The sequence below is a fragment of the Rhinolophus sinicus genome, linkage group LG06 (genome assembly GCF_036562045.2).
Source record: "Rhinolophus sinicus isolate RSC01 linkage group LG06, ASM3656204v1, whole genome shotgun sequence".
Lineage (NCBI taxonomy): Eukaryota > Metazoa > Chordata > Mammalia > Chiroptera > Rhinolophidae > Rhinolophus > Rhinolophus sinicus.
Window position 1 is genome coordinate 145,862,157 of NC_133756.1, and position 27,154 is coordinate 145,889,310.

General features: G+C 44.1%; 2 protein-coding genes across 8 annotated transcripts in view; one reads left to right on the forward strand and one right to left on the reverse strand.

Moving 5' to 3' along the window:
* Positions 1 to 2,218: 2,218 nt before the first annotated feature.
* Positions 2,219 to 12,864, reverse strand: COMMD9 (COMM domain containing 9). 2 transcript variants are annotated; one of them, XM_019738615.2, is made up of 6 exons: positions 12,711 to 12,864; positions 8,385 to 8,510; positions 6,419 to 6,558; positions 5,074 to 5,108; positions 4,092 to 4,195; positions 2,219 to 3,038 (listed from the first exon to the last, which is right to left on the reverse strand). In XM_019738615.2, exons 1-6 carry the CDS (start codon positions 12,831 to 12,833, stop codon positions 2,898 to 2,900), a joined length of 669 nt encoding a protein of 222 aa, XP_019594174.2. In that variant the 5' UTR covers positions 12,834 to 12,864; the 3' UTR covers positions 2,219 to 2,897. The 2 variants fall into 2 exon arrangements, with proteins under 2 accessions (XP_019594174.2, XP_019594173.2); XM_019738614.2 differs by having other exon boundaries at positions 6,419 to 6,579.
* Positions 12,865 to 18,593: 5,729 nt separating this feature from the next.
* Positions 18,594 to 27,154, forward strand: part of PRR5L (proline rich 5 like) — a 127,665-nt gene continuing 119,104 nt past the window's right edge. For 5 of the 6 annotated variants that reach the window (XM_019738574.2, XM_019738570.2, XM_074336219.1 and 2 more), the window contains exon 1: positions 18,594 to 18,772. The gene's annotated coding sequence lies outside the window, so the exon portion shown is untranslated. Of the gene's footprint in view, positions 18,773 to 18,980; positions 19,004 to 27,154 lie in introns of those variants that run through there. The other variant, XM_074336220.1, reaches the window with a different exon arrangement.

Consider the following 27,154-nt stretch of genomic DNA (forward strand, 5'->3'; position numbering starts at 1 on the left):
CTGCCTGTGGAAAGCCATTGAAAGGCTCGGGGCCTGCGGTGGCCTCGCCCTCTCTGCCTCCTGACCAACCTGGTCTTTCCCCATGTGGCCCTTTGTGACTTGCCGTGCCTCCTGTTTCTAGGGATCCATGAGTATAAACCTCTTCCTCATGACAAGCATTTCTGTGTGTCTTACCATTCCTGATTACAACAAATCCTGGGTACATTTCTAACACAAACCTGGACCATGCTGACGGATACATTAGGGACACTGGGGTGGGCATCAGTTGCACTGAATTTTCTCATCCTCTTCCCAACCTCTGGTTCCGCTTTTCTCTGGGCTCACCTCTCCTGCACATGGACTTCCTGTGGGTACAGGACATGGACTCAAGCCTCCTGGCTTCACTACCAGAGCCCAGAGGCAGGAGTTGGTGTTTGCTGCTGATTCCAGCAGAAAAAACAACAAAGTTTTAGGGAAGACTCATATTGGCCCAACTTGGGTCATGTACAATCTTAGGAATGTACATGTCGCACACGCACTCTGCTCGGGACTGACCACTGTGGACGCGTGGGGGCAAAGCGCTGGGCAGCCAGGAACACAGTCTCCACCAAGATCTATCAGTGCCCTTTTGTGCATGGAGCTGGGACACCCAAGCCGCACTCCCTAAGGGAGGGAGGCCAGGGTGTGGATATGCTCATCACACAAAGTGCTCCTGGGAAACCAGACAAGCCCTGAATGAAAGAAATCCCTTTGAGATCAACAGGTAGAAGCTGGGTGTTTCTGAGGCAGGGTCAGGCCAACCAGAAATATGGTATCTACAATCCATCCCCCTTAACGGTGGGAAACAAACCCTTCTAATGGGCATGTGAGGTGAAGGGCAGCAAACATGTATTGAATTTTCCGGTCACTGAATGCCCTCTAGATGTCATCTACCCAGAGGTTCTGTTCAGGTGGCTCTGGCTAAAGGAATGTCCAACTGTCCAGACAGCTACTCTAGGCTCCCTGCTTCAAGTTCGTTGTTTTATGGAGGCTCAGAGAACGGGATTTGAAGATCTTTGTGGGTCATAGGGAGTGGAAGAAAAACAGAGGGGGATGAATTCATGACAAGGCTCTCAACCTGGAATAGTGGGCCGCCTTCCAGGGTCCATGAACTCTTGTCACTGAGTGCAGGAAATGGAATGTTCATTTCCTGCAGAAACGATCCACACCACTCATCAGATTCTCAATGGGTTCGGCCCCGAAAGGGTTAAGAACTGCCATTGTAAAAGAAGGTAGCTCAGCTTCCATGAGCTCCCAAAGAGGAGCTTGGATTTTTTTCCCTTGACTTTCCTGGTGTCACCAAGTGGACAGATTTCTCATCTCTACGGCAGTTCCAGTATTCCCTAAGTGGAGCGGAAGGCACAGAACTCCACAATCCTTGCAGTCTTGTGTGGTAGAAAAAACGGGAGAAATCTGGGCCCACGTCCTAATGAGGCCATTTACCAGCAGGTGACTCAACCTCAATGAGCTGATTTCCTCATCGACAAAGGGAGGATAGTAACATTCTCACACCAACCCTGTTATAGACGGAAACGATGAATGTAGAGAGCTTTCCCCTTTCCTTCCCATTAATAATCAACACTAACATTATTGAGCCTTTCCTATTTGCAGTAACAGTGCTAAGTGCTTTTAGGGACGTTGTATCACTTAATCTTCACAGAAGTCCCATAGAGTAGGTAATATTACTATCCTCATTTTTTAAAAATGTGGAGGGGGTAGGATTGAGGCTTAGCGGTCCAGCACCTTACCACTGGGAAGTAGAGCTGGCTGACTCGAGGCCGTCCTAACCCAGGGTTCTCCTCCATCCCTCCTCCCACCCACCTGCACACACCACGCGAGAAGCCCAAAGCACTCAGACAGCAGCTGCAGCTGTTGCTACTGGGGTGATCTGGATAATGAGGGGAAAAGCCTTATACACTGAGTCCCTGACACGTCAGGCATGTGACAATGATCTCATTTGGTTAGGCTTTCATCATAGCTCTTGTGACAAGCACATACTGTCAACCTTGCTGTCTTTGGCTCCATGTGACAAACACAGGGGAGGGGTAGGGTCACATGCCTGGTTCCAGGTCACACCATGGTCATGGGCTTAGCTGGAAATTAGGAAGTTGGGCTCATCTTCACAAATGACAGGCACCACTAGCCTAAGGCAATCAACTCAGGCTAAGGACAGAAGCTACGAGAAGCGTGACCAGAATCATGCAGTTTTCTGAACCGTTATTTATTTCCAATCACTCCCACTTCTTCACCCTGGAGTAGCTGCACTATATCAAGGAAGGGGTCCCCAGCTTCACAAAGAAGGGGGTCAGCCCCCATTTCAGACTTCCTGTGCTGGAAGGTGGTCCAGTAGGGCTGAGGGAGCTTGGGAAGGCCCCCGACTTAGGGCAGGGTGGGCCACACTGTGCTGGCCCCGCTCCGAGGCTCTGCCCAGCTTCTCTGGCAGGGAAGCAGGGGCTGCTGCCATCACCCACCTAATTCCCACCATGCGTTGCGGGCTGGAAAGGCACTAATGAGAGCTAATGCTGGAAAGGAACTTATTAGAAGCTCTACAATTTGGGCCTGAATCCTCCAATCAGTCATGCAGAGGCAGCTGATGAAGCAAATCTGCCTCACACTGCCACAGCGGGAATGAAGTCGTACACAGGAGCCTTTCAAAGATGGAGACTTTGCTCACCAGCTTCGGAAAGAGAAAAAAGATGAGTGAGGAGAACAGCCTGGTGCTTCCTCCCTTCTGGATGGCAGTGCCCCCTCGGTCCACATCATCCCGCCTGTGGTCAGTTGTGGCTGCCGCTGCCAAGGGCAGGCCGCCTGGTGCTGGGAGGCGCTCTATCACTGACGAGCAGCTGGGGCAGGGCAGGGGGGCTGGGAGCTGGCTGGGCTCATTTGTTGGCCACAGCAGAAAGCTGGTCTCGGATGCGGCCCAGCCCATCTAACATAGTGTCCAGAGTTTCCTTGCTCAGCTCCATGGTGACAGCTGAGACGGAGGGTTTGTCCCCACACAGACTAGGATCTTCCTGGATCTGAAAAGAGAACACGGTCCAGAAGTCAAAGCTGCCTGCCTCTTCTCCTACCGCCCTGTAGGTGAGCCTTTCCTACCCCGTTCTGGGGAACCTCTGACGAGAGGCTCTTTGCTCACAAGTTACCGGCGGTCCTAGCCCTGGAGTCATTTAGCAACTGGGAGAGGGAAGGGGATGTCTCAAGAGGCTGGGCTCAGTCTCCATGTGCAAGGAGTGCTCAGGGCAGATCAGAGAGCCAAGGGTCTGACCCCCTAACTCTCAGTGAGACAACATTACATGTATTCATATTGGTAAGTTACGCAGGAGGCTGTAGGGCTATATACATCCATTGGGATGCCGGGAAAACATCACATCTTCTACTTATATTTATTTGTATCTTTTTTAAAAAGTGAGTTTTAGTAATATTTAAACTTAGTTGTTAGAGGCACCCTTACATTTTCATGTTCTTGTAGGTGTTGAGTTTCTGGGTGTCTAAGTAAATGCAGCATTACATTACCTCGTTTTAACTAATCTTCAAATAGATATGTGGCTTGAAAAGATCCCTGAAAAGAGCTGTAAAGTGAAGGTAACACCAATGAGGCAAAGAGTGTGAGAACGAGAAAATGAAGAACTGACTCTTCTCCAGCTGCTGACAGGCGCTCAGTCTGGCACGTTACAAGTGACAGAGTGATCGTGCTGACAAGCAGTTGGCTATACTATATCAAAATTATCAAGAAGGCAATTTGAAATCTGAATGCACACTCTTAAACTTTCCTGTAGGTCTGCAAGGTAACCTTTAGGTATCAGCAAATTGCTTTAAAAATTTATGTTTTGTGTGTATCTTATCATTTTAAAATTTCTACTTTTGGTAGATGTTTTATTATGTCTACAATATGTTAATACAGTAGGACACATACAATTTGCACATAAATACTGCATGGGGGGGTGCTTTAATTGTTTTCATTTATGGGGTTAGAGATCCCTAAGCGTTGGAGACTGGTAGTTTCGATGGCCCACAGGGGTGCCGAGTCACCACTGCCCCCCCTTTCCTCCTGGTGGGGATGACAGCGGACGTACCTTCAGCTGCAGCAGGCAGGTGGGCACAGCCATGCGGCTGATGCTGTCTGAGGCCGTTTTGATGTCCACTCTCCAGTCCAGGTCGACCAGGCGTGGCAGGGAGACTGTGGAGGGGACAACTGCGCTCAGAGCTCAGGCCGCCCACTTTACCAAGCCGTTATTCTGTGACAGGCAGCTCTAAGGGCTGTACCTGTGCAGTGCATCTGATCCGACAGTAAGTCTCTGAGGCACACAGATGGGGTCCAAGACCCCAGCAAGTCACAGGCCTCACCACTGCTCCGTGCCAGCTGCACATAGTAATGTTCACGGTGGGGAGCATCTCCAGACTTCTGTCTGAACACCTAGCCCTCAGATGTCAGGACAGAATGAGAAATGACACGAAGCAGAGAAGCTGAGGTTATGGTCTGAGTCTAAGGAAATGTGTAGCTTCAACAATAGTGGAAAGAGTTTTTGTTTGAGATAGACTTGGCTGAAAGATGGGTTCTCCCACTTGTTTAACCTCTGAGCCTCTGTTTCCTGATCTGTAAAATGGGGATAATCTTAGTCCAGTTCCCAGGGTTGTGGGGAAGAGTAAATGAGTTAATGCAGGTACAAATCTTCAGCACAGTGACAGGCTCAGAGTAAGTTTCATGACCATTTATTAAACATCCACTTCTATTCAATCTTTCGAACTAATTTCAGTTATGGTTTTTACCCAATGGAAATATAATTATTTTAAGTATTTCACTTTCTGGTATATATATGTGTGTGTGTTTTTTGTTTGGTTTTTTTTTTTAACAACATGCCTATATTCTATTAAGTTTATAATCAGAAAAAAAATTAAAAAGTGGAATTAAAAAGAAAACCAACATACACTGTTTGATTTAGGGTCATCAGGTTGAGTCACTTTGATTTTTGGTAAAAACTCTGGCCATTTGTCAGATAAAGAGCTGGGGCGGGGAAGGAGGAGAAAGGAGGAAAAGGCAGATTACTTGGTACTCACTCAGATTTGCTTGGGCTTCAGTTCTCCAAGTAGATCTGTTTAAGAGGGAAAGATGAGGTAAAAATGATAGAAAGGGGATGACAATTAAGTCTTCTGATAATGAGAGGCCTGAGGACCTGAGCCTTTGCCCTCTCTGTGCTCTTCAAGCCTGTAATCACCTGACAGGAAAGGATATAGGAATGGCTAGCTTCAATGAGCAGCTGTTTGTTTGTGTTGTAAAGCTCAGTGATGTTAAGGCCACAAGTGCTCTTAGATGGTTTTCACAGCTTAGGGTGGAAAAAGGCTCAGTGCACTGTAATCTTACTGTGCTATCATTCTCAGAGACAAAACAGAGACCAACCAATTCTCTTTTTATTGAGCAGCTACTACACAATGCATTGCTTTTTATGCAAAATACACCCAAATAGACCTGTCTAATGCTATAGCAAACATCATAGTGAGATGCCAAACAGAGTCAGAATCAAACATGGTCATGTATGAGAAAGTATCTTAATGAACAACAAAATCCTTTGTACCTAGGCATTATCTGTTATTGTACCAGTGTCTGTTCAAGCCTGCTGCTAGCCAACAGTTAACCAATTCTGATTAAATTGTATGTGTTTATAAGGATTTTCCTGGACAAGAAAATATACAGATAACTCACAAAAGAAATAAAAATGACCAATAAACATATTAAAAAACATATGGGGCATCACTGGTAGCAAAGATATATAAATTAATATGAGGTACCATTTGCCACTTGTGAAACTGGGAAAAAATGTAAAACAAATTCCATCAGTACTGGTGAAGGTTTGGGAAGAATGGCACACTCGTGTTCTACTGGTGTAAAAATAGTTGGTGCAACCTTTCTGATGGTCAACTTGATAATATAAAGCAGAAGCCTCAATACGTCCATTGCCTTTAACCCAGTAAGGAAATAATTAAGCAGGTGAACAAAGTTTGTATGACAAATTGTTCACTGAAGTGAAAATGGCCAATAGCCTACATGTCCAACACTTGGGAGTTTCTTAATTATACAGAATTTCTTCATATAATGGAGCATGGTTAGCCATTAATAATATTGAAGGTAAATATTTATTAACCTGAAATACCATGAATGTTAATACTGTTAACTGAAAACAAGCAAGTTATAAAATAGCAGGATCCCATTGTGTTAAAAACAATCCTCTCTGTATGTGTAAATGGAAAAAGTAACCAAGTCTCAAAAGGCGCCCCAGGAAGGAATTAATACTGCTAGCCCTCTGGGTGGTTTTCCTGTGTTTGCTTTTCAAGAATGAACATACTATTTCTAGGACAGGAATAAAAAATGTAAGTATCACAAGGACTCTAAGAAGTGAGCACTTACACGTGTTCCAGGATGATTTTTGTCAGCAGGTTTTTGAGGTTTTGGTGGAAATTTTCAGGAAAGAGAGCCAGAATCGCCTCGGCAGAGGACAGGTCACAGAATGCCGCCAGCCTGGTGAGGCGGTGCAGAGCCTGGAGTAGCTGCAGGACAGATGGGGAGCCCTGGGTGGTGAGGAGAAGTGGGGCAGAGGGCAGGGGACAGGGCTGTACCCCCTGCCTGCCACACACTGCCACAGTCATTCAACGGAGTCCCGAGTCCGGAGGCCTGTCGCCGATGCTGATGCCCACGTGCGCTGGCCTGCTTCTAAGCTCACCTGTTGCTTTAGAAGATAGATGCAGCCACCTGCCATAGGAAGCTGTCAACCTGCCAGAAACTCTGCTTGTGGGTAGAGTTAATAAATCCCCTTTTCTTCGGCACAGAATCTAACCTTCAGTTAACTTTCTAGCCCCTGGTAACCCAAGAGAAGTGGGAAGTCAGCTGCGTTACTAGGCAACACTGCATTGGTCCACTACTTCTGGACCGCAAGGACTGCACAGACCCCCAGGGGGCCCACAGCTTTGGGCTTCCCTAAGAGTGGCTGCACGCTCCATGCCAGAACCTGCAACTGCTTATTGAATTGCTACCAGAGATACTGGCCCTGCGGGGTTGGGGTGCTGAATCCAGGATGGCAGAAGTGTCATGGCCTTGCCCCTAGGCTGTCACCTGGGAGGATAAAGAGAACGAACAACTCCAGCCTGGCTGTGTGGACTCTCCCTGTAGAAGAAGTGCCTGGCGCTGCCCTGCTATGACCCTGTCTTCCACCCTATGTCCTTCCCAGTTAATCTGCAGTCCAGTGTGGCTGTGGCTGTCTTGTGAATATAACAATGCCAAGAAGATTCTCTGAAGGTAACTTTCTCTGCTTTAGGCCTTTCTCTGATGCCACTGGAGGTTGCTCAGCTACAGACAGGCGCAGCCCAGAGGTGAGGGGATGTTAGTGGATGCCCCAACCTCTCTGCCCTCCAGGGGACAGGCTGGGGTGTGTTTCACATGGTTTCTTACAAGGTCCCAAGAGTGAGCTCCAGTTGCCCACAGCAGTAACCGCTCATTAACATTCCCTTTTACCAGCTTGTCTCTCTCCGTTTGATTTTCCCTACTCTCTCTTTTGTGCTTTCTAGAATCACCTCCCAAATAACGATCTGCAACCAAGTCTTTGCCTCAGGGTCTACTTTTGGGGAACCCAAACTAAGTCTCCAGCTCACTTCCATAATTTTACTTCTATCTTTTGCTCTTCTACAATGACTTCAATGAACAAAACTTCAGATTAAATAGAATAATATAATATAATATAATATAATATAATATAATATAATATAATATAATATAATATAATATAATAATATGATATAATATAATCAGCAGCAACAGCTTAGGGCGGTTTGGCTAAACTCCTATTTTGGAACCACAACGGCCCTGGGAAGGTCCGGCTGTGAGTGCTCCAGAATTTGAGACACTTGACTCTCCCTCTTGGCCATCGGCTGAGATCAGGTGAGGCCCAGCAGGGCGTCCTCCCCAGCAGTACGCGGACCTGGGAATGTCTGCCCTGTGATCCCTGGAAAGTCTGCCCAAGCGATCCAGCCAACAATTTATCAGCATCGCTAAGTTACAGGTTGAGAAAGAAAATCGTAAAAAAGGTTGGCTTTTGGCCACAGTGTCTAGATAACAAGTCTGCAAAGGAAATGGCCAGGGGCTCTGACTCTGGGTATGGCTCTCTCAGCCATGACTCACTTACCACAAGGAAGTAAAGGTTCAAAGACAACAGTTTTTAAGTTCACTAACATTTAAAAAAAAATCTATTTTAAGTTTGCTATAATGTCAACAGACATTTCAGGGGAAAAATTTCCTTGGACACAGCAACGACTGGGAGGTCAAGAAAGAGACTAATGAGTTGAGAATCCAGTGGCCAAAGGTCATTTCTGAGCACACTTACTTGCTCTGCCTCCTCCTGGGTCACCGACAAGCTGGAACATGTAATATCCAGGAGTTTTCTCGAGCCAAGGGCTGAAGTGGAAAAACTCTCTTGGCATAGCTGTCTGACAACATCTTTCGAGGAGGCCTATAAATTAATTCGCAGATGGGAAAAAAAAAAGACACTGAAAATACATGTTTTAGAACATAATATTGTCTCAGTAATGATGTGACGCCTTTCAGAATCAAAATTTAAAGGTGCATAGGACATTTCCATTTCTGGGAAGATGGAGAAGTACTTTTCCTTATTTTTCTTGTTTAGCACAACACACATCCCTGGGCGCTAGACAGAAAACAGACCTAAGATGACTCTGAAGTGGTGAGGGGAAAAGACAGACCTACTGTGGACTTCACAACCAAGGAATGACAGGGCGGTGAGTTCCCTGGGTTTTCTTTTTGTTCATATGTCCCAGACTTGGAGCTGAAGAAGAGGGCAACCCAATGGGTGCAGAAAGAAAAAAGCTCTAACAAATACCTGATCTCTCTAACCAAAGGACCAAGAGAGGGGCAGCCTAGCAAATGCAAAACCTTAGACAGTAACTGCTCTCCTCTAGCAAGAAATCACAGAAAGAACTGTGACCCTATCCTCACCCATGTCAGCAAAGGATGCGTGGGAAGCCTAAACTCCCACCCTTGTGAGGCTGTAATGAGGTGTCCTAATACCCCTGCCGAAGTGGTATCAAAGACTAAGTAGGGAGCTGGGACCAAGTAGGGAGCTCCCTGCCAGACAGTACCAAGTCCCACCACCTTGTGGTATTAGTAAGGCTAATCTTGAGAAGAAAAAAAGTCTTTAAGAAAAAAAAAATTGAAAGCAACGAAAGAAACGATATCTTATCCATAAGGGAAAACCAATTAGAATGACAGCAGATTTCACATCAGAAACCATGGAGTCAAAAAGGAAGTGACACAATTATTTTTCAGGTGCTAAAAGAAAAGAACTGTCAACCTGGATTCCGACACCCAACAAAATATCTTTCAGGAATGAAGAGGAAATCAAGACAGTCTCAGATGAAAGATAAAGAAAATTTGTCACAAGACCTACTCTAAAGGAATGGCTGAAAGACTTTAGGTATATAAATGTTGAATAACTACTGTGTACACCTAAAACTAACATAATATTGTATGTTAGTTATATTTTATAATAATAAAAATCATTTTAAAAAGAATGGCTAGAAGAAGTTCTTTTAACAGAAAGAAAACAAAATAAATCTTGGAATGTCACAAAGAAAGAACACGAGAAGTAAAAATATGGGTAAACACAACAGGCTTTCCTTCTCCTCTTGTCTAAATTCTACTTGAAAGTTGAAAAAAAATTATACCACTGCCTGATGTGGCTCTAAGTGTATGTAAAGGAAATGTTTAAGGCAATTATATTATAAATGAGCGAAGTAAAGGGATGTAAAGGGAGATAAAATTTCTATACTTCACTCTAATTGGTAAATTGATGACACTGATAGACTGTAATAAGTTATGTATATAAATTTAATAACTAGAGAAATCACTAAAAAGGTTATAAAAAGAAATGCATTTTAAAAAACTACAGATAAATCAAAATGGAATTCTAAAAATTGTTCAAATAATCCACAGGAAAGGTGGAAAAGAAAAAAGAAACAAAAAAAGTAAGAGAACAGACAGGAAACAAAAAAATAAAATGGCAGACTGAAGCTCTAACATATCAATAATTACACTAGTTGTAAATGGTGTAAATATATCAATTAAAAGACAGAAATTGGCAGAGTGTGTTAAAAAGTATGACCAATCAAATGCTGTCTACAAGAAGCTCCCTTCAATACAATGATAGAATAAAAGTAAAATGATGGAAACTGATATATCATGCAAACATTAATCAAGGGAAAGCAAGAGTGGTTACATTAATATCAGATAAAGATTTCACAGCAAAGAAAACTACCAGAGACAGAGAGGAGCGTTATAATATAATGATATAAGGTTCTATTTACCAAGAAGACATCCTAAATGTGTATGCACCCAGCAAGAGAGCTGCAAAATATGTGAAGCAAAAAACAAATAGAACTGAAAGGAAAAATCGACCAATCCACAAAGAGAGTTGGAGATTTCAACATCTTTTTCAACAACTGACAGAACAACTAGACAGATGTTCAACGAGGACACGAAGAACTCAACAACACGATCAATCAATCTCATTGACATTTATGAAACACTACCCAGTAGCAGCAGAATATATATTCTTTTCAAGTGCCCACTGAACATATATCAAGAAAGATCATATTCTGGGCCATAAAACAACCTCAACAAATTGCAAACAATGGAAATCACACAGAGTGTGTTCTCAATGACTACATGGAATCAAACCATAAATCAATAACATAAAGGTGACAAGAAAATGTCCAAACACTTCCAAATTTAAACAACACACTTCTAAATAATCCACAGATCAAAGACGAAGTCTCAAAGAAAATTTTAAAAATTACACTGAATGAATGAAAATGAAAAACAACATACCAAAATTTTTGGGACATAGCCAAGGCAGGGTTGAGAGGAAAACGTATAGCATTAAATACATTTATTAGAAAAGAGGAAAAGTCTCAAATCAATAATCTAAGCTCCCACCTCAGAAACCTAGAAAAAGGGCATAATAAACCAAAAGGAGGAAGGAAAAAAATAAAGAGCAAAAATCAATGAAACTGAAAACAGAATAAAAGAGAAATCAATGGAACACAGAACTGGTTCTTTAAAAACATCACTAAAATTGACAAACCTTTACCAAGATTGAAAAAGTTAAAAAGAGAGGGGACACACACAATGTGAGCTATAGATGATGTATTACAGAATTGTACACCTGAAATCTGTGTAACTTTACTAACAATTGTCACCCCAATAAACTTTAATTTTTTTTTAAGAGACAGGGGACACAAATTACCAGTATCAAGAACAAAACAGGGCACATATCACTACAGACTCCACAGATTTCAAAAGAAAAATAAGAAAATAACTCTATACACATAAATTTGACAGTTTAAATGAAATTGATCAATTCCTCAAAAACAACAACCTGCCATAGCTCTTCCAATATGAAACTGATAATTTGAATAGCCCTACAACTACTAAGGAAATTGAATTCATAACTTTAGAACTCCCCAAAAAAGAAATGTCTAAGCCCAGACAGTTTTACTGGACAATTCTAACAAACGTTTAAAGAAAGAATTAACTCATTCTACACAATCTTTTCTACAAAACAGAAGAGGAGGGAACATTTCCCAATTTATTTCATAAAGCTAATATCACCCTGATACCAAAATCAGACAGATTATACAAACAAAACTACAGACCAATATCCCTCATAAAAATAGATGCCAAACCCCTTAACAAAATATTAGCAAATAGAACTCAGCAATATATAAAAGGGATTGGTTATTCACTACAACCAGATTGAATTTATTCCAGGGATGTGAGGTTAGTTCAATATTTGAAAATCTATGTAATCCATCATATTAATAGCCTCAAGAAGAAAATCACATAATATCAATCAAGTCAGGGAAAGCAGTTGACAAAACTCAACATCCACTCTTGATGAAAACTCTCATGAATATAGGAACAGAGGGGAACTTCTTTAACTTGAAAGAACATCTACAATAAGCCTAGAGATAACATTATGCTTAATGGTGAAAGACTAACGTTGGGAATAAGGTAAGATGTCTGCTTTCACCACTCGTATTCAATGTAGTGCTGAAAATTCTAGCCATTGAAATAAGACAAGAAAAAAAAAAGGTATACAGATCTGAAAGGAAGAAATAAAACTGTCCCTATTTTCAGATAACATGATTGTCTATGCAGAAAGTCCCACGGAATGTACAAAAATAAGTAGAATAAGTGAGTTCAGCAAGTTAGCAGATACAAGATAAACATACAAAAATCAGTTGTATTTCTATATATGCAAGGAACAAGTGGACACTGGAATTAAAAATACAACATCATTTGCAATTGCTTGAAACAAGAAATCTTCAAAACATACAAGACTTGCATGCTGAAAATTATACAACATACATGAAAGAAATCAAAGATCTAAATAAATGGAGAGACATATCATAATCATGGATTGGAAGATTCAACACACTAAAGATGTCAACTCTCCCCTCATTGACATACAGGTTTAAGGTAAATCCTGCGCAACGACTTGCCCGGGACCACACAGAAAGGTAGTGGCAGAATCGTGGCTCCAAATCAAGGTCCGTTTATTCCCAATTCCTGTTCCGCCTAAAATCCCAGGGACAAGGGCCCGTCTCACATGGTCGCAGCCCCTCCAATTTACCTTCAGCAGGCTCTGGAGCGCAGCAAAGTTTTCTGCTGTCAACGCAGCCATCTTCCTCGGGTCATGTGATCGCTTCCCTGGGAGAAGCGCTGTCACGTGGTCCTGATGGCCGCCGCGGGGCATGCTGGGGGCTGTAGTTCTTCAGGGTGGCGGGAGCTGCCTCTCTTGTGGTGCTGCGGAATGGGGAGGAGCCAAGTAGGGCGAGCTGGCTGGGTGGCCCAGCCAGGCGACTCGAAGGTGGTGGGATAGGGAGGATGCGGACGCAGGATGGTTTTCGAGGGAGGAAAACTCGGCTTGTTTACTTACCAGATCGGGGAAACTCTGATTTTTCCTTTGACCCAAGTGGATGGGATGGCTGATTTGAGGAATGCCCCTGCATTGGCAGTCACCTTGGAAACATAGCTGTTCAGGAGTGATCAGTGTACCTGGATGCTTGGAATTAAAATGTGGCTGTGCATATCGGAATTCTTGGAATTTATCCCCCCCTTCTCCATCTCGAAGAATGTAAAATTTCTTTCACGTTCTAGTTTCCTTCTGTACGGGGTAGATAGGAGCTGGTATCATTTGCCTTGTCCAGGTGGGGAAACTGAATCACTTAGGGTTTTGGGGTTACTTTCCTGTAGTCCTAGGGGATGTCTTGTTTGAAAGAGCAGGTGAGGAAGTGTTTGGGAGAGGTAGGGAGGGAAGGAATCGAATGAAAGGTATTCCCTACGAGGTTCCTAGTACACCTATAGCGGGGGTGGTTCATGGAAATAATTTATTTATTCAACAAGGTAGTTACAGGGAATGTGACAACTGCTTTTGGGTGGGCAGTACAGGAATCTGATTTGCCCAGGGCTCAGCGGTGCTACCTTAAAAACAGACTGAAATGGTAGAATCCTGGAACTTGGCTTTTAAGGAACCAACTCTCCTCTGCACCCCAAGCCCACAGCCTCTGGCATTTCTCTTATCCACCTTTAGTATCTGCTTGGCTCTTTCATTTCCGAAACCCACTTCCTTAGCAGAATTTGGCTCAAAACATGTTCTGATTTCAAGCTAAAGAAAGACTGTCTAATTGTGAAATTCCAGAAATTGGAAGCTGCTAAGGATGTTTGTTCCTGTGCCATCTACTCCCTTCTCTCCTATTTTCTGTGAGGGTGTTGTTCCAGCCCAGGAAAATAATCCCAGGTTGTCTGAGGATGAACCCATACCTGGACTAAAACATTTGAGAACCACATTGTCCTGGAGTCCTGTGTCCCCCTCTCTTTTGTAGCCTTTCCCTCGTCTCTTCTCCAAGGAGCCACATGGCTTGATTCTTGTTTTCTGCCATAAACCACTGTAAGCTTTGGGTTTAACTCCTTCCTGTATTCATAGGGGCCAGCCCAGTGCTTTGAGTGAATTGATTTTGAACCGTATCCACAAAGTGCTCAGACTAAGATTAATTTCTGTGACTTTTTTTGTGGGGACAGTGCCTTATCATTTGCAGGACTGTGCTTTCTTGCCTTCTTTTAGAAAGATGAGCAGTGTCGTCGTCACCAGCTTTCAAGATGGCCCCGAATGATCCCGGCCAACAGGTAGTCACATCCTCGCATAGTCCTCTTCCTCACTGTACCAAGATTGGTCTGTGTGACCAAAAGCAGATGGCAGAAGTGATGGTATGTCACTACCGGGATTAGTTATAAAAGATTGCAGCCCCTTGGTGTTCTCTAGTGTACCTGCTCTCTTTTTCTTGAGTCTCTTGCTCTGGGGAAAGCAAACTGCCATGTTGTATGCAGTCCTCTGAAGAGGCCCATGTAGCAAAGAACTGAAGCCTCTGATCCATACCCAGCAAGAAACTAAGGTCTTCTAGAAACCTCATTACTGAGTTTAGAAGCAGATTCTCCAGCCTCAGTACAGCCTTGAGATGACTGTAACCTTCGCCAACATCTTGACTATAACCTCATGAGAGAGTCTGTGCCCGAACCACCCGGGTAAGCCACTCCTGGATGTCTGAACTTCAAAACTGTAGGATTATAAATATTTGTTGTTTTAAGCTACTAAGTTTTGAGGCAATTTGTTACGCAGCAATAATAACTAATACATGGAGGCAATAACGCAGAGGGACTTCAGAGTTCAACCTAACTGCATACGTTATTAGCCATACCTTGAATAAATTCTTGAACTTCTCTGAGCCTGTTTGCACATGTGTAAAATGATGTTGATCACACCTGTTTCGGAAAGCAGAGCTGAGTACTAGGTGCAACCCCAGTGGGAGGATACCAGCTCTCTTTGCCCTCATGGACAGCTATATGAGAGGATCCCTTGGGGCTCCAGTCTGCCAGGCCGAGCCTCAAGCCTGCAGCGTGTCATCCCATTTTTGCAAGGCTTGCCAAGTTGCCACTACCATGTTGCTTTTAAAGGTTTTCCTATAGTCTGGGGAGCTTCCAGCAATTCCTAAACATAAACACTTTTATGGGAAGGAACAGAACAGAATGTTAGAGTTCATTTCTATAATTTGGTCCCCCTGCCCAGTTTTTCTTAGGCCTAATCTGATTTCTTTTCAATACTGGATATATGAATTTGTGCTTGCTTTCATTTATTTAATAAACTTGCTACTTGCCAGCCTCCATTCTAAGCCTCTTACACATTTATTGATTTATTTACCTCTCATAACACTCCCACGTGATACACACACACACACACACAACTATTATTTTCCCATTTTACATATGGAAAATCTGAGTTACAGGAAAGTTAAGTAACTTGCCCCAGGTCACACAGCTAAGTAGTGGCAGAGCCCATATTAAAACTTGAGCAGTCTGACTCCACAGTCTATGCTATTAACCACCAAGCTGTACATGTCTCCTTGTCTTTACGTAGCTAAAAATTCATACTTTCTCTGTCTGGATGTCTGACTACCTTCCCCAGGGATCAAATGCAATCTAAGGGTGTTGCTGGACAGTCAACCCAGTGGTATGGTGAGGATAATATGATGGGTAGAAGTGGTAACTTGGGCTTTGGAAAAACCCAGGCTCAATTCCCGGCTCCTGTGTACTTCTGGCAAGTTGTTTCATGTCTCTAAACCTGTTTCCTCATCTGTAAAATGGGAACAAAAATAATTAAAATATCTTTTGACCTTTAGAAGGACCTCAAGGAAGACTTATACCCAAAAGAGGAAGGATTATTTATCTAGTGACTTTGTTCTAGCCACTGGCAGCACTAAAGGGCAGAGCTTTCCTGTGCTATGGGAAAAGCTTTGCACTAGGGTGACCAACCACCTCCCACCTCAGTTTTCCTAGGAATGAGGGATTTCCTGGGATCCAGGACTTTCAGTGCTAACACTGGGACATCCCTGGGCAAACCACGCCAGTGAGTCACCCTCGTATGAGCCCTGAGCCTTTGAAGAAAAACATCCATGTAGAATGCTTTTCCTGTCTTCTCAAGTGGAGCTGATGTGAAGAGAGTGATATGGATGCAGAATTTTTAATAGAAGGTGATTAAGGGCAGCAATTTAAGTTTTGGGGATTCTTTTTTGGTAATGGCTTTACTGAGACGTAATTCACACATGCAATTTACTCAAAGTGTACAATTCAATGGATTTTACTATATTCACAGAATTGTGTACCCATCACCACAGTAATTTTAGAACATACTTACTAGCCCCAAAAGAAACACCACACCCTTTAGCTGGCATCTCCCCAACTCTCTTCATCACACTTCAGCCCTAGGCCACCACTAACCTACTTCTTGTCTGTGTAGATTAGTCCATTCTGGACATTTCATGTAAATGGAATAATGTGGTATGTGGTTTTTTTATTGGTTTATCCCACTTAACCTAGTATTTCCAAGGTCTGTCCACATTGTAGCATGCATCAGTACTTCATTCCTCTTGATTGATAAATAATTGCCTTTATTTGGTTATACCACATTTTGTTTATCCATTCATCTGTTGATAGGCTGGATATCTGGCTCTCATGAATAATGAATGCTACTGTGAACACTTTTGAACAAGTTTTGGTGTAAATTTATGTTTTCATTTCTATTGCGGTATATACCCAGGAGTTAAATTGTTGGGTCATACAGTAACTCTGTGTTTAACATTTTGAGGAACTGCCAGAATGTTTCCCAAAGTGGTCACACCATTTTATGTTCCCATCAGCATTGTACGAGGGTTCTAATTTCTCCATATCCTCACCAACACTTATTATTATGTCTTTTTGATTATAGCCATCACAGCGGGTGTGAAGTGGTGTCTCATTCTGAGCAATCTTGGTTTGGAGTGGCGTTTGCATAGCAAGCACATTTTGTCACTTAGGTTCATTAAGGATTATGGGCACTGAAGTCCTGGTTACCTTCTTTATCAGAGGAATGTCTGAAGGAGGCGGATTAGGCCATGGGTCCTGTGGTCCTTCGGGGAGCGTCCCCTTCATTTCCCTGGTTTCCCTTTTCCTCACCCCCATTCATGGACTAAGATGAGGAACCATCCAGGGATGAGGGGCTGCTCTGTGTTTCTCGTCTTATGCTACCTTCTCTAAGCCAAGGAGTGGCTTTGAAGTGACCTGATCTGCTCATGGTAGACTGCAGGCAAATTGGGGACATACACTGGCTTGGAAATGTCACCTGTGTCCAGATCAGGCATCACAAGCTGCATGATTTGGGGTTAACTCTGTACCAACAATGTTTGAGTTAACACAATGTTTAAAAATTGGGACATAAAAATCCAAATTTCTGGGTTTTTTTGTTTTTTTTTTTTTACAAATTAGCTGGCCTAGCCATGCTGTTCCTATCTTTCCACATTGCAGCAGGTGGCTGGAACTGAGTCCTGGCTGACCCCTGAAGACTGCCATCAGCTCTCAGATTCCCCATGTCCTCACAAGTCTCTGTTGTGCCACAGTTGACCCTCTCCATACATTTGTCACCTGCCTTTTCCCTGTGAGTATTTGTTAGTGCCACTTCCCTCAGGGACCTAATGGGGTAAACTTACACCAAAGTGGGCAGCAAGGCTGAATTTGGGGATTTGGGGTTCTGGGTTTCCAGCCCTCTCCACACCATCTCCTCATGAGTCTAAGCAAATTGTCGGGGTAATGTGGACATCTCATTGGTCACTCATGCTTCTTGAGTGATTTTTATGGGCCAAGTACTGTTCTAAGAGTTTTGCATGTTTTAACTCATTTACACTCACAATAACCCAAATAATCCCCATTTACAGGTGGGAAAACGAATGGTCACAGAAAAAACTTGCTCACAGTCCATGGGTAATTAGTGGCAGAGCCAGGATTCGAAGGCAGGAGCAAATGAAGTCATTGTGTGAGTTTGTTCATACATAATATAGTGTCTGGTCCATGATGCAGTTTCAATGGATGCTACTATGTAATAGTTCGTCTGGCCTTTCCAACGGCTGCTAATATGCTGCATGGCTGGGGGTTGGTCCCAGCCAGGTGCCCCCTCATTAAAACCAAGAGTTGGAGTAGATGATATACGTGTTTGGAGAAATGATACCTGTGATTCTCTTCAGTTCTAACTCTCAATGAGTCTCTGAAAGCTGATTGGAGAAGGGGAGAGGGAGAGGACACCCCTGAGGAGGTGTCCCCCGCTCCCATTGCAGAACACCATGGGCTGGGCGTCCAGTTCCTCGCCCAGCTCTGACCGGCCTGGTGGCTATGACTCCCGCACTCCAGAGCGCTTCAGACCCAGGAGGGCATGGTGGCCTCGTTTCTCATCCTCCCGTCCCCAGGAGTGGCTGATAACACACGGCATTGTTCTCACACACACAGGGCCCCATTGTTCCCCTTCATACACAGAGAGGAGGCTGTAACAATGGCCTTGAATGGCACCTTCCTCTGCTTTCTCCAATGTTACACTTGTTTTGTCAGTTCTGGAATCGGCGAAACAATTATTTCCTGCGTGGGGTGGGGGAAGGGATATCAGCTTGTCATCTTTTCCGCCAGTCCTTAGGAAAAGGATCAGTGGGAACTGAGTGGAGAGCCAGGCCCAAAGAGAGCTGGGGCTATTGAAGCGTCACCTTGTCAGGAGGCTGGAAGGTCGAGGGGCTTCACCTCTCCCCTGCGAGGTGGGACCTGCCCTGGAAGAAGGAACCAAATCAGGTAACAGGAGAGAGGCTGATAGCTGTTGGCAGGGAGGGGGCGCTGGAGGCAATGGCTGAGGGTCCCGCCCCAGGAGAATGGGTTTCTGGGTTTAGGACATTCTGTGTGCTTGAGAGCCACTGCCTTCTGCTAAACAAATGAACAAACAAAAGCAACCGAGGTCACGCTGCCTGTCTGACCCCTATTCAATGCCTCTGATGTCCTTTGGTGACCAGAAACCTCAGGCCCCATGTGAGTTTATTGAGATGATTGTTTCATTAATAATAGCTGCTATTATTAAGCTCTTCCTGTATGTACTGTATCTGTATACATATTACTTATGTATCTTACTATATTGTATCTTACTATACAACGTGCTTCCCATTCTTGCTTGATTCAAACCCAGGCAGCCTGGTTTAAGAATCTGTGCTTTTCATCACCATGCTCCTTGTGTAAGGTTCTTTACAAGAAACCAAGTTCATCACAAAGTTTCACTTTGAGAGGCTGTGATATATAATGATAATTATGAGTATTGAGTCCTCTGCCAGGCAATATTCTAAGTGTTTCCACCTATTTCCTCATTTATCTCACATAGTAACCATATCGGATGGGTGCTTTTATTATCTCCATTTTGTAGATGAGGAATTTGAAGTACAGAGAAGTTAAGAAACTTGCTCAGGGTCACACAACTGTCAAGTGAGGGCCAGAATTTGAGCTCAGGGCTCTCAGGCTTTATGTGAATCTAAAGCCCTCCCAGCCCCGTGGCTGGTTTCAGTTAGTCTCCTTGTCTGGCTCACTAGAGATGGAGGGTGGTGTTTTGTCTCTGGCTTCGGAGAACATCTGTACCATGGGTTGCAGCTTGAGGAATGCAGCTGCTCTTAAATGGTTTGTCTGTTGTCGTTAGCTTTTGTCTTGCTCGAAGAAGATGGAATTGCTCGATGGTGACAGGGAAGGAGTTTGGAATGATAATAATTGCTCAAGGAATGCCATCATTTATTTGGACAGAGACTGGGCTAAGTTGCCACATATGTAGGAGGACGTATGTTAAATAAACAGGACTCATAAGGTTCAACTTTATTTTTACCTATCACTGCCCCTAAATTTTGTCAATGGAACCACACTCTTTCATTGCCCAGGGATGAAAATTAAGGCTGGTCCATGACTCTTCGGGCTGTGTTTCTCATTCCAATACTGTCTCAGTTTAGCAACTGATATTTCCAGGTCTGTGGAATAACCCAGACCTTCAAACTTCGTTTCAAGTGGAGACTCCTCTTCCTCCTCCAACTGGGGCCTGGAGCTGGGAAAGGCAGTCTGCAGTGAGTCTCTCACTTCCCACTTTATGCTTCCATCTGGCTCACTGAGGATTTGGACCCTTGTCTGGGAGAGGAGGGGAGGAGAGAGAGCAGAGAAAGAAAGGGAGCAGAAGTTCTTACTTGGTAGATACTGTCGTAAGCTGGCATCTCACTGGCTATGCCTGGTGGGTATTTAAACCTGATTCTTTACCTCTTGGCACAATTGTGAGGATTCTTCAGTGACTACCTTCTTTCCTCATCTTTGGGGATTTCTGAACTGCCAGTCCCTTGAAGGTGGTTGCTTAAGACTCTTTCCTCAGTCCCCCGACATCTGAACGGTGCTATATTAGTTTGCTAGGGCTCTATAACAAATATCACCAACTAGGTGCCTTAAACAACACACATGTATTTTCTCACAGTTCTGGAAGCTAAAAGTTCGAGCTCAGGACGCAGGCAGGGTTGGTTTCTTCCAAAGCCCTGCCTTGGCTTACAGGTGACGCCTTCTTCCTGTGTTCGCATATGGTCTTTTGCTCTGTGTGGGCTCGGCTGGTGTCTTTCTGTGGGTCCAAATCCCCTCTTCTTCTAAGGACACTGAACTAGAGCCCATCTTAAGGGCCTAGTTTGAACATATCACCTCTTTAAAGCCTTATCTCCAATCACAGTCGCATCCTGAGGTGCTGGGTGTTAAGGCTTCAACATTCAAAGTTGGTGGGGAGAGGCAGGGGCCACACATCAGCCATAGCTGTGCAGTCAGAGTCTTTCTGTGGAAGAATTCCCACTCCAAAGGATCCACAAGTTTGCCTGTTGCACACCTCTGGCTTGTGGAAAATCCTCCACTACCCTGGCAAATCCAGCGGCACCACTCCCCCTCGCTCCAGCTGGCCACCCCGTATTGTGGGTTTCTCAGGCATGATTCAGACATCAGCCCTCGGTGATGGCCAAGCTCCCGGGATACAGAACCTTTGAGCTCACTCTTGGGGAGTAAGGAGCGGGAAGTTGGAACTTGCAGAGCGTCTAGTGGTCACTGCAAAACTCCTCCTCTCCTCCCCCACTGTCTTCCTCATCCAACCCTCCCTTGTGGATTGGAAGTGATCCAATAAAGGGGAAACCATTTTCTTTCTTAAGTTCTCACGATGGTGTCACACTCCGTTTGGAATGTGGCATCTAATGTCTTGTGGCTTCAGCACAACCTGAGACTAAAAACGTTTTTCCGTCCTGCTGTGCATGCAGCATCTCATTTAGTTTTCATGGAGACTCCTGTGAGAAAGATAATACCCACGTACAGCCAAAGGAGAAGACTCTGGAGCGCAGAAAGCTTAAGGAATCACTCAAGATAGATTGTTCAACTAGCAGGGGGAATGGCAGTCGAGATTCTGACTTTCATTCACTTCACTGTCACTCTTCTAGGCCTTCACCACCAGGGTTATGAGAGCTTTAGCCTGCTGGATTTTGTTCTGTGCTGGTAAAAATTTCCTTCTGATCAGAATATTAAAAAGGGAAAGCGGTTACATTCTGACCTGTGCTGCAGTTGTAACACAGGGGCTGGTGCCAGGCTGATGTCAGAAACCTTCTCAGGTACAGTGTGAGGAGCTCCGTGCACCAATGGGAGCTCTGCCTGAAACCCCAGCCCCTCCCCTTGTATAACTTAGTGGAATAATGACCTAGGAGCATCTTTTTTTGTAGAAGTGCATAAAAAAGACTTACTGTATTTGGAAAACCCTATTCGAGGCAAAAGGGACCATTGTCTCAGCTTCTATTTCCTACGAGGTGTTTTACCTAAAGATGAATTCAAAATATAAAGGTAATTATTTCTGAGAAAATTTTGTTTAGATTTTTAATTATTGTCTTTGCATAGAAAAAGTCCAGGCCTGCTGTTGCCCATTCTTGCACAATTTCCTGGGAAAGGGAGGACAACCAACGGGCCTGGCAGCCATTTGAAGGCAGCGTGCTGAGGCTGTGCCCGGGGTCCATCTGGTGGCAGTACTGGGTTAGGCTGGGGTGGCATCACGGGCCCAAGGAAAGGATTGAGATGGGCTGGAGCTACAGCTGACTTGGACCAGGGAGGAAGGAGAGGATGGTATTTCTGTTCATCCACTTAGAAAGTATTTAATGAACACCTATTTTGCCCAAGGCCTTTGTGGGCACTCTGCCAAGCGGGAGTGGGAAAAGTGACATCTGAGCTTCTCTCCAGGTTCTCAGAGGAAGGTGAGGTGCCGGAAGGAGGGCATTTGAGGTGGAGGAACTGGCATGAAAAAGGCATGAAAAAGCATAATGTGCTTGGAGACCTGCAGGTGGTTTGAATGGCCAGAGATCCAGGGGGTTGGGGAAGTCAGAGTCAGGACAGGGAGAAGAAAGGCGGTGGGGAGCTGCCAGCTTAGGACCTGAGGCTGGATAGGGAGGCTGGGCCCAGGCTGGGGTAGGAGGGGGGACACAGAGGCCGTCAAGGAGAAAAGCGAACCAAGTGGATTTGTCTTTTACACATTGAGCTCTGAGGCCACACAGGGACACACTGGAGGTGTCAAGACTCAGGGAGCTGGGTGAGGGAGGATGAAGGGCCAAACTGAAACCCTGGCCTCAAGAATTGACATGGGGAGGGGTTAGGCCAATGTGGGAACTGTGTGGGGTCAACAGGGGTAAGCGTCTAGAATGCCCCACTGGTTTCTAACTTGGGACACTGAAGTGATACTACCAAGATGTGTGTGTGTGTGTGTGTGTGCGCGTGCGTGCGTGTGTGTAAGTGTGCGAGTGTATGCGTGGTGTGTAAGTGTGTGTGTTGTGTGTGTATGTGTGTGTAAGTGTGTGTGTTGTGTGTGTTTGTGTGTACGTGTGAGTGTTGTGTGTGTAAGTGTGAGTGTTGTGTGTGTAAGAGTGTGTTGTGTGTGTATGTGTGGTGTGTGTATGTCTGTGTTAGTGTAAGTGTTGTGTGTATGTAAGTGTGTGTGTGTGTGTGTGTGTGTGTGTGTGTGTGTGTGTGTGTAGGGGGCCAGCTGGGCTGAGACTGGAGGAGGCTGAGAGTGCTTCTTAGGAGGAGGGATTGGGGCAGGAGCGTTGTTCTTTCTCTCAACAAATCTGTACTGAGGGCCTGCCAGGAGCTAAGTGCTGGGAAGAGGGAAGTGAAGGGGACACATTCCATTCCTCTCAGAGCTTACAGGCTGATGGAGGAAAACAGATCAGTAAAGAAGCAATTCAAATGCAATGTAGCAGAAGGACTCTACAAGAATTAGGGAAGGGCTGGGGAAGTTTGGATATGGACCAAGTATTTAGTGACATTAGAGAATGATTCATTTTTTAAAGGTGTGATTATGATATTGTGTTTTAGGTGAGAGAATACCCCTCAGCATTTTTTCTTTTTTCGGAGGTGCAAGTTGAAATTTTGGGGGGTGAAAGGTCATGACGTCTATAATTTACTCAGAAACAAAATTAATAAATGCCGAGAGAATGAGAAAGCAAATCTGGTGAAACATTATCAATGGCTGGGAATAGATGAGTGCTCTTTGTACTATTTTAGTATTCTTTCGCCTTTGGGCTTTTCTGTGTGAAATCTTTCCTAATAAAAACACTTAAAAATACGAAGTAGCCAGTGCATTGATGGGACTTAAAGGTGCAGGGGGAACACAAAGAAGGGGCCCCTAATTGGAATTGGATGAGGGAGAGATGCTTCCCAAAGAAAATATCATCTAAGTGCTGAGAGATGAGCGGTTGACAGGCAGGGGGATGAAGAGAACGTTGGGGAGAAGGCCCCAGGCAGAGGGAGTGGCCTGTGTGAAGCCCTACTAGCCTGTTTTGCTGGAGGAACAGGAAGACATTTAAAGTGAGTGTAGAATGTAAAGCAGGGGACTTACCAATAGGTGAGAAAGGAAAGGTGAGCAGGTCCCACACGGCTGTGAGATTGGGGGGAGAGTTTGGACTTTGTCCTGTCACTAGTGTAAGCAGGGGGATTGCATGTCAGAAAGATGTAGCTGATGAGTATTGAGCTGGTCGGGTCTGGCCGCCACTGCTCTAAGCGCTTCCTCTATTTTAATTCACTGAATCCTCACTGTAGTTTTTCCAGGTACCTACAAATCAGAATCTCTGTTAGAGACATGAGGCAAACTCAGGCACCGAAGACTGAAGCAACCTGCTCAAGGTTGCAAATCTGGAGGAACGTGGAGGAGCCAACATGGGACCCAGGCTGCCTGGCTCCTGCACTCATGCTCTTAACCGTAGGCAACCCTGCCTCTCAAATCCAGTTTGCTGTCTGTGGAGAGGAATGGGAGGAAAGCAGAACTCGAGGCAGAAAGTCTGCTCAGGAAGCAGTGGCTCAAGCCTGAGCACGTGGAGATGGATAACATGGATAGAATAGAGTTATTTTGGAGTGAAATCAACAGGACTCGGTGATTGAACAGCCGTGTGCAGGGCGAGTCAAAGATGATGCCTGAGCCATACCCCACTGAGAACTGGCCCCATCTGGGCGTGAGCAATGGGACATAGAGAATGTGGCAATGTCTGAGTCATAAACATGGAGAGGGTATTCGTAGACCCCTAGCATCGCCTTCATCTGTGAGTGGCAGCCTGCTGTACACCCAACTTGCATTTCTCTTATCCTGACCTCTGCTAACCAGTATTTGTGGTGCACCTGGCTAGTTTCATGGTTCAAATTTTGTGATCTGCAGCTGTTGTCATCTGTAGGTCATTCCTGTACCCTAAGTGTACTGTCCCTGTTGAGCCACAGCCCTGGTCCCTTTTCTAATTGTCTCCCAACGCACCCAGCCATTAGTCTTGAGTGATGTGACGTGAACACTTATGCTGTGTCACCTTGATCCTTGGGCCTCTTTAGAGGGCTCAGTGGGGACAACAAATTAAACAAATATTGAAAAATGGTAGAAAGAAAAATACTTGGCTCTGTCCTTCTAATGCTTATTGATTTTTAAGATCTTCTCAGGCATGAAAACAAGATTCACTGCTGGCATCTTGACATTCGATTCCTGTTAACTGGAAAAGTAGCTTATCAATCATGGTGGGGTACCCTGCAGGAGTGGGCTGTCTCCCCGTCAGGTCATCAACCCCAGAAAAGGGGCTTGGCTATGAAGGGGTTGTACTCACTTGATGTGAGAGCCACTGCTGCCCTGGGGGTCCTTGCATGTCCTGGGAAGCCACTGAGGCCACTGCTCAGTTCCAACCCCAGTCCTCTGAGGCCTCTGCTTTTCTCTTGCAAAGGCCCCAATTCCAGGTTAGTGTGTGTGTGTGTGAAACATGATACAGCAACTAGATGAATTCATGCATAGAGAGCATGGCTCTCCGAGTAAAACACAGCTATTCTGTATTACACATAGTCCTGCCTTCCATTCCGCTCTCCAAAGGAATTGTTTATTTAACAGCAAATGTGTATTTAGCTGCTACTCTGTTCTACTATATCCTGCTCTAGGTGTTGGTCATACAGCAATGAACAAAATGAAAAAAATCCCTGTTCTCCTGGAACTTACTTTCTAGGGATCATTGTGAGGAATTTGGTGTGAAGCCTTGTAATTCATCTCTATTTCTATCTCTAGCTCTATCTACCTATATATCTACATACATATCCATATCTATACCTACAGGTTCATGTTATACACGTAATTCTGTGACTTACTTTTTCGACTAACAGTGTGTCTTGGAACTCATTTCACATCAGCATAAATGGACCTTCCTCATTCTTCTATGTCTGTACAATATCCTCTGTAGGGATAAATCCCTACAGATAGATGTACAGGTTGTCCGATTTTTTTCTCTGCAAGTGGTGCTGCAGCAAACTTTTGTTTGCATATATTGTTGTATACACAAGAGTCTGTACAGTTACTCAGTAACCATGGCTCATTTAATTACTTTCTCTATGCCACGGTTTCTTCATGTATAAAATGAAGATAAGAATAGTGCCTCCCTCTATCCATCAAGGGAATGCAAACTAATCACAAAGAGACATCACTTCACATCCAGTAGGATGGCTATAATAAAAAAGGCAGAAAATAACAAATAATGGTTGGCAAGGATGTGAAGAAATTGGAATTCTGTACACGAATGGTGGGAGCCACTTTGAAATGGTGGCGCCACTTTGAAAGGATGTTTGACAGCTCCTCAGAAGGTTAAACATCGAATTACTACATGACCCAACAATTCTGCTTTGATGTATCTATTCATGATAAGTGAAACCATAACTACGCAAAACTTGTACACAAATATTCATAGCAGCATTATTCATAATAGCCCAAACTAGAAAAACCCAAATGTCCATCAAATGATGAACGGGTCAACAAAAGTGCGGTATATCTATACAATGGACTATAATTCAGCTTTAAAAATACATGAAGTAGCAATCTATGCTACAACCTGAATAAATCTTGAAAACATTATGCTAACCGAAAGGACCGCCAGTTACAAAAGCCACACATTCCATGGCTCCATTCGAATGAAATGTGCAGAGTAGGCAAATCCATAGACAAAGCAGATCGGTGATTTCCAGGGGTTTGAGGGGTTGAGGTCATGTTGAGCGACTGTTAATGGGTACAGGGCTTCTTTTGGGGGTGATGAAATGTTCTAAAATGGATTGTGGTAATAATGGTCACACAACTCTGAATATACTAAAAACCATTGAATTGTGTACTTTAAATGGATGAATGGTATGGTATGTGAATTGTATCTCAATAGAGATGTTGTTAAAAAATTAATAGTGCCTCCCATGGGTTGTGGGGATAAACTGAGATGGGATGATAATGCGTAGAATAGTACCTGGCATTCTGTAAGTTCTACCTAAGAACCTACTGCTCTTGTTTCTAGAGAACGGATGCCTAGAAGCAAACATTTAAGCTAAAGGGTTGGTATATATTTTAAAAATTTTTCAAAGACTCTGCAGAGTTGCCTTCCAAAAAATGTCTTCACCAGTTCACCCTCAGTAGTTGTAGAAGGATGCCTGTTTTTCCCTTGCCTTCTTTTCAAAGAAACTTCCACCAAAAAGTCTGGGAGAACACATACCAGTCAATGTTCACAGTGGTTCTTTTGGGCAATGGGATCATGTGTGAATTTTCTTTGCTTTTTCCCATATTGCTTATCTGCCTTTTTTCATGTTTTATGAAACAGAACATGCAATAATTATATATTT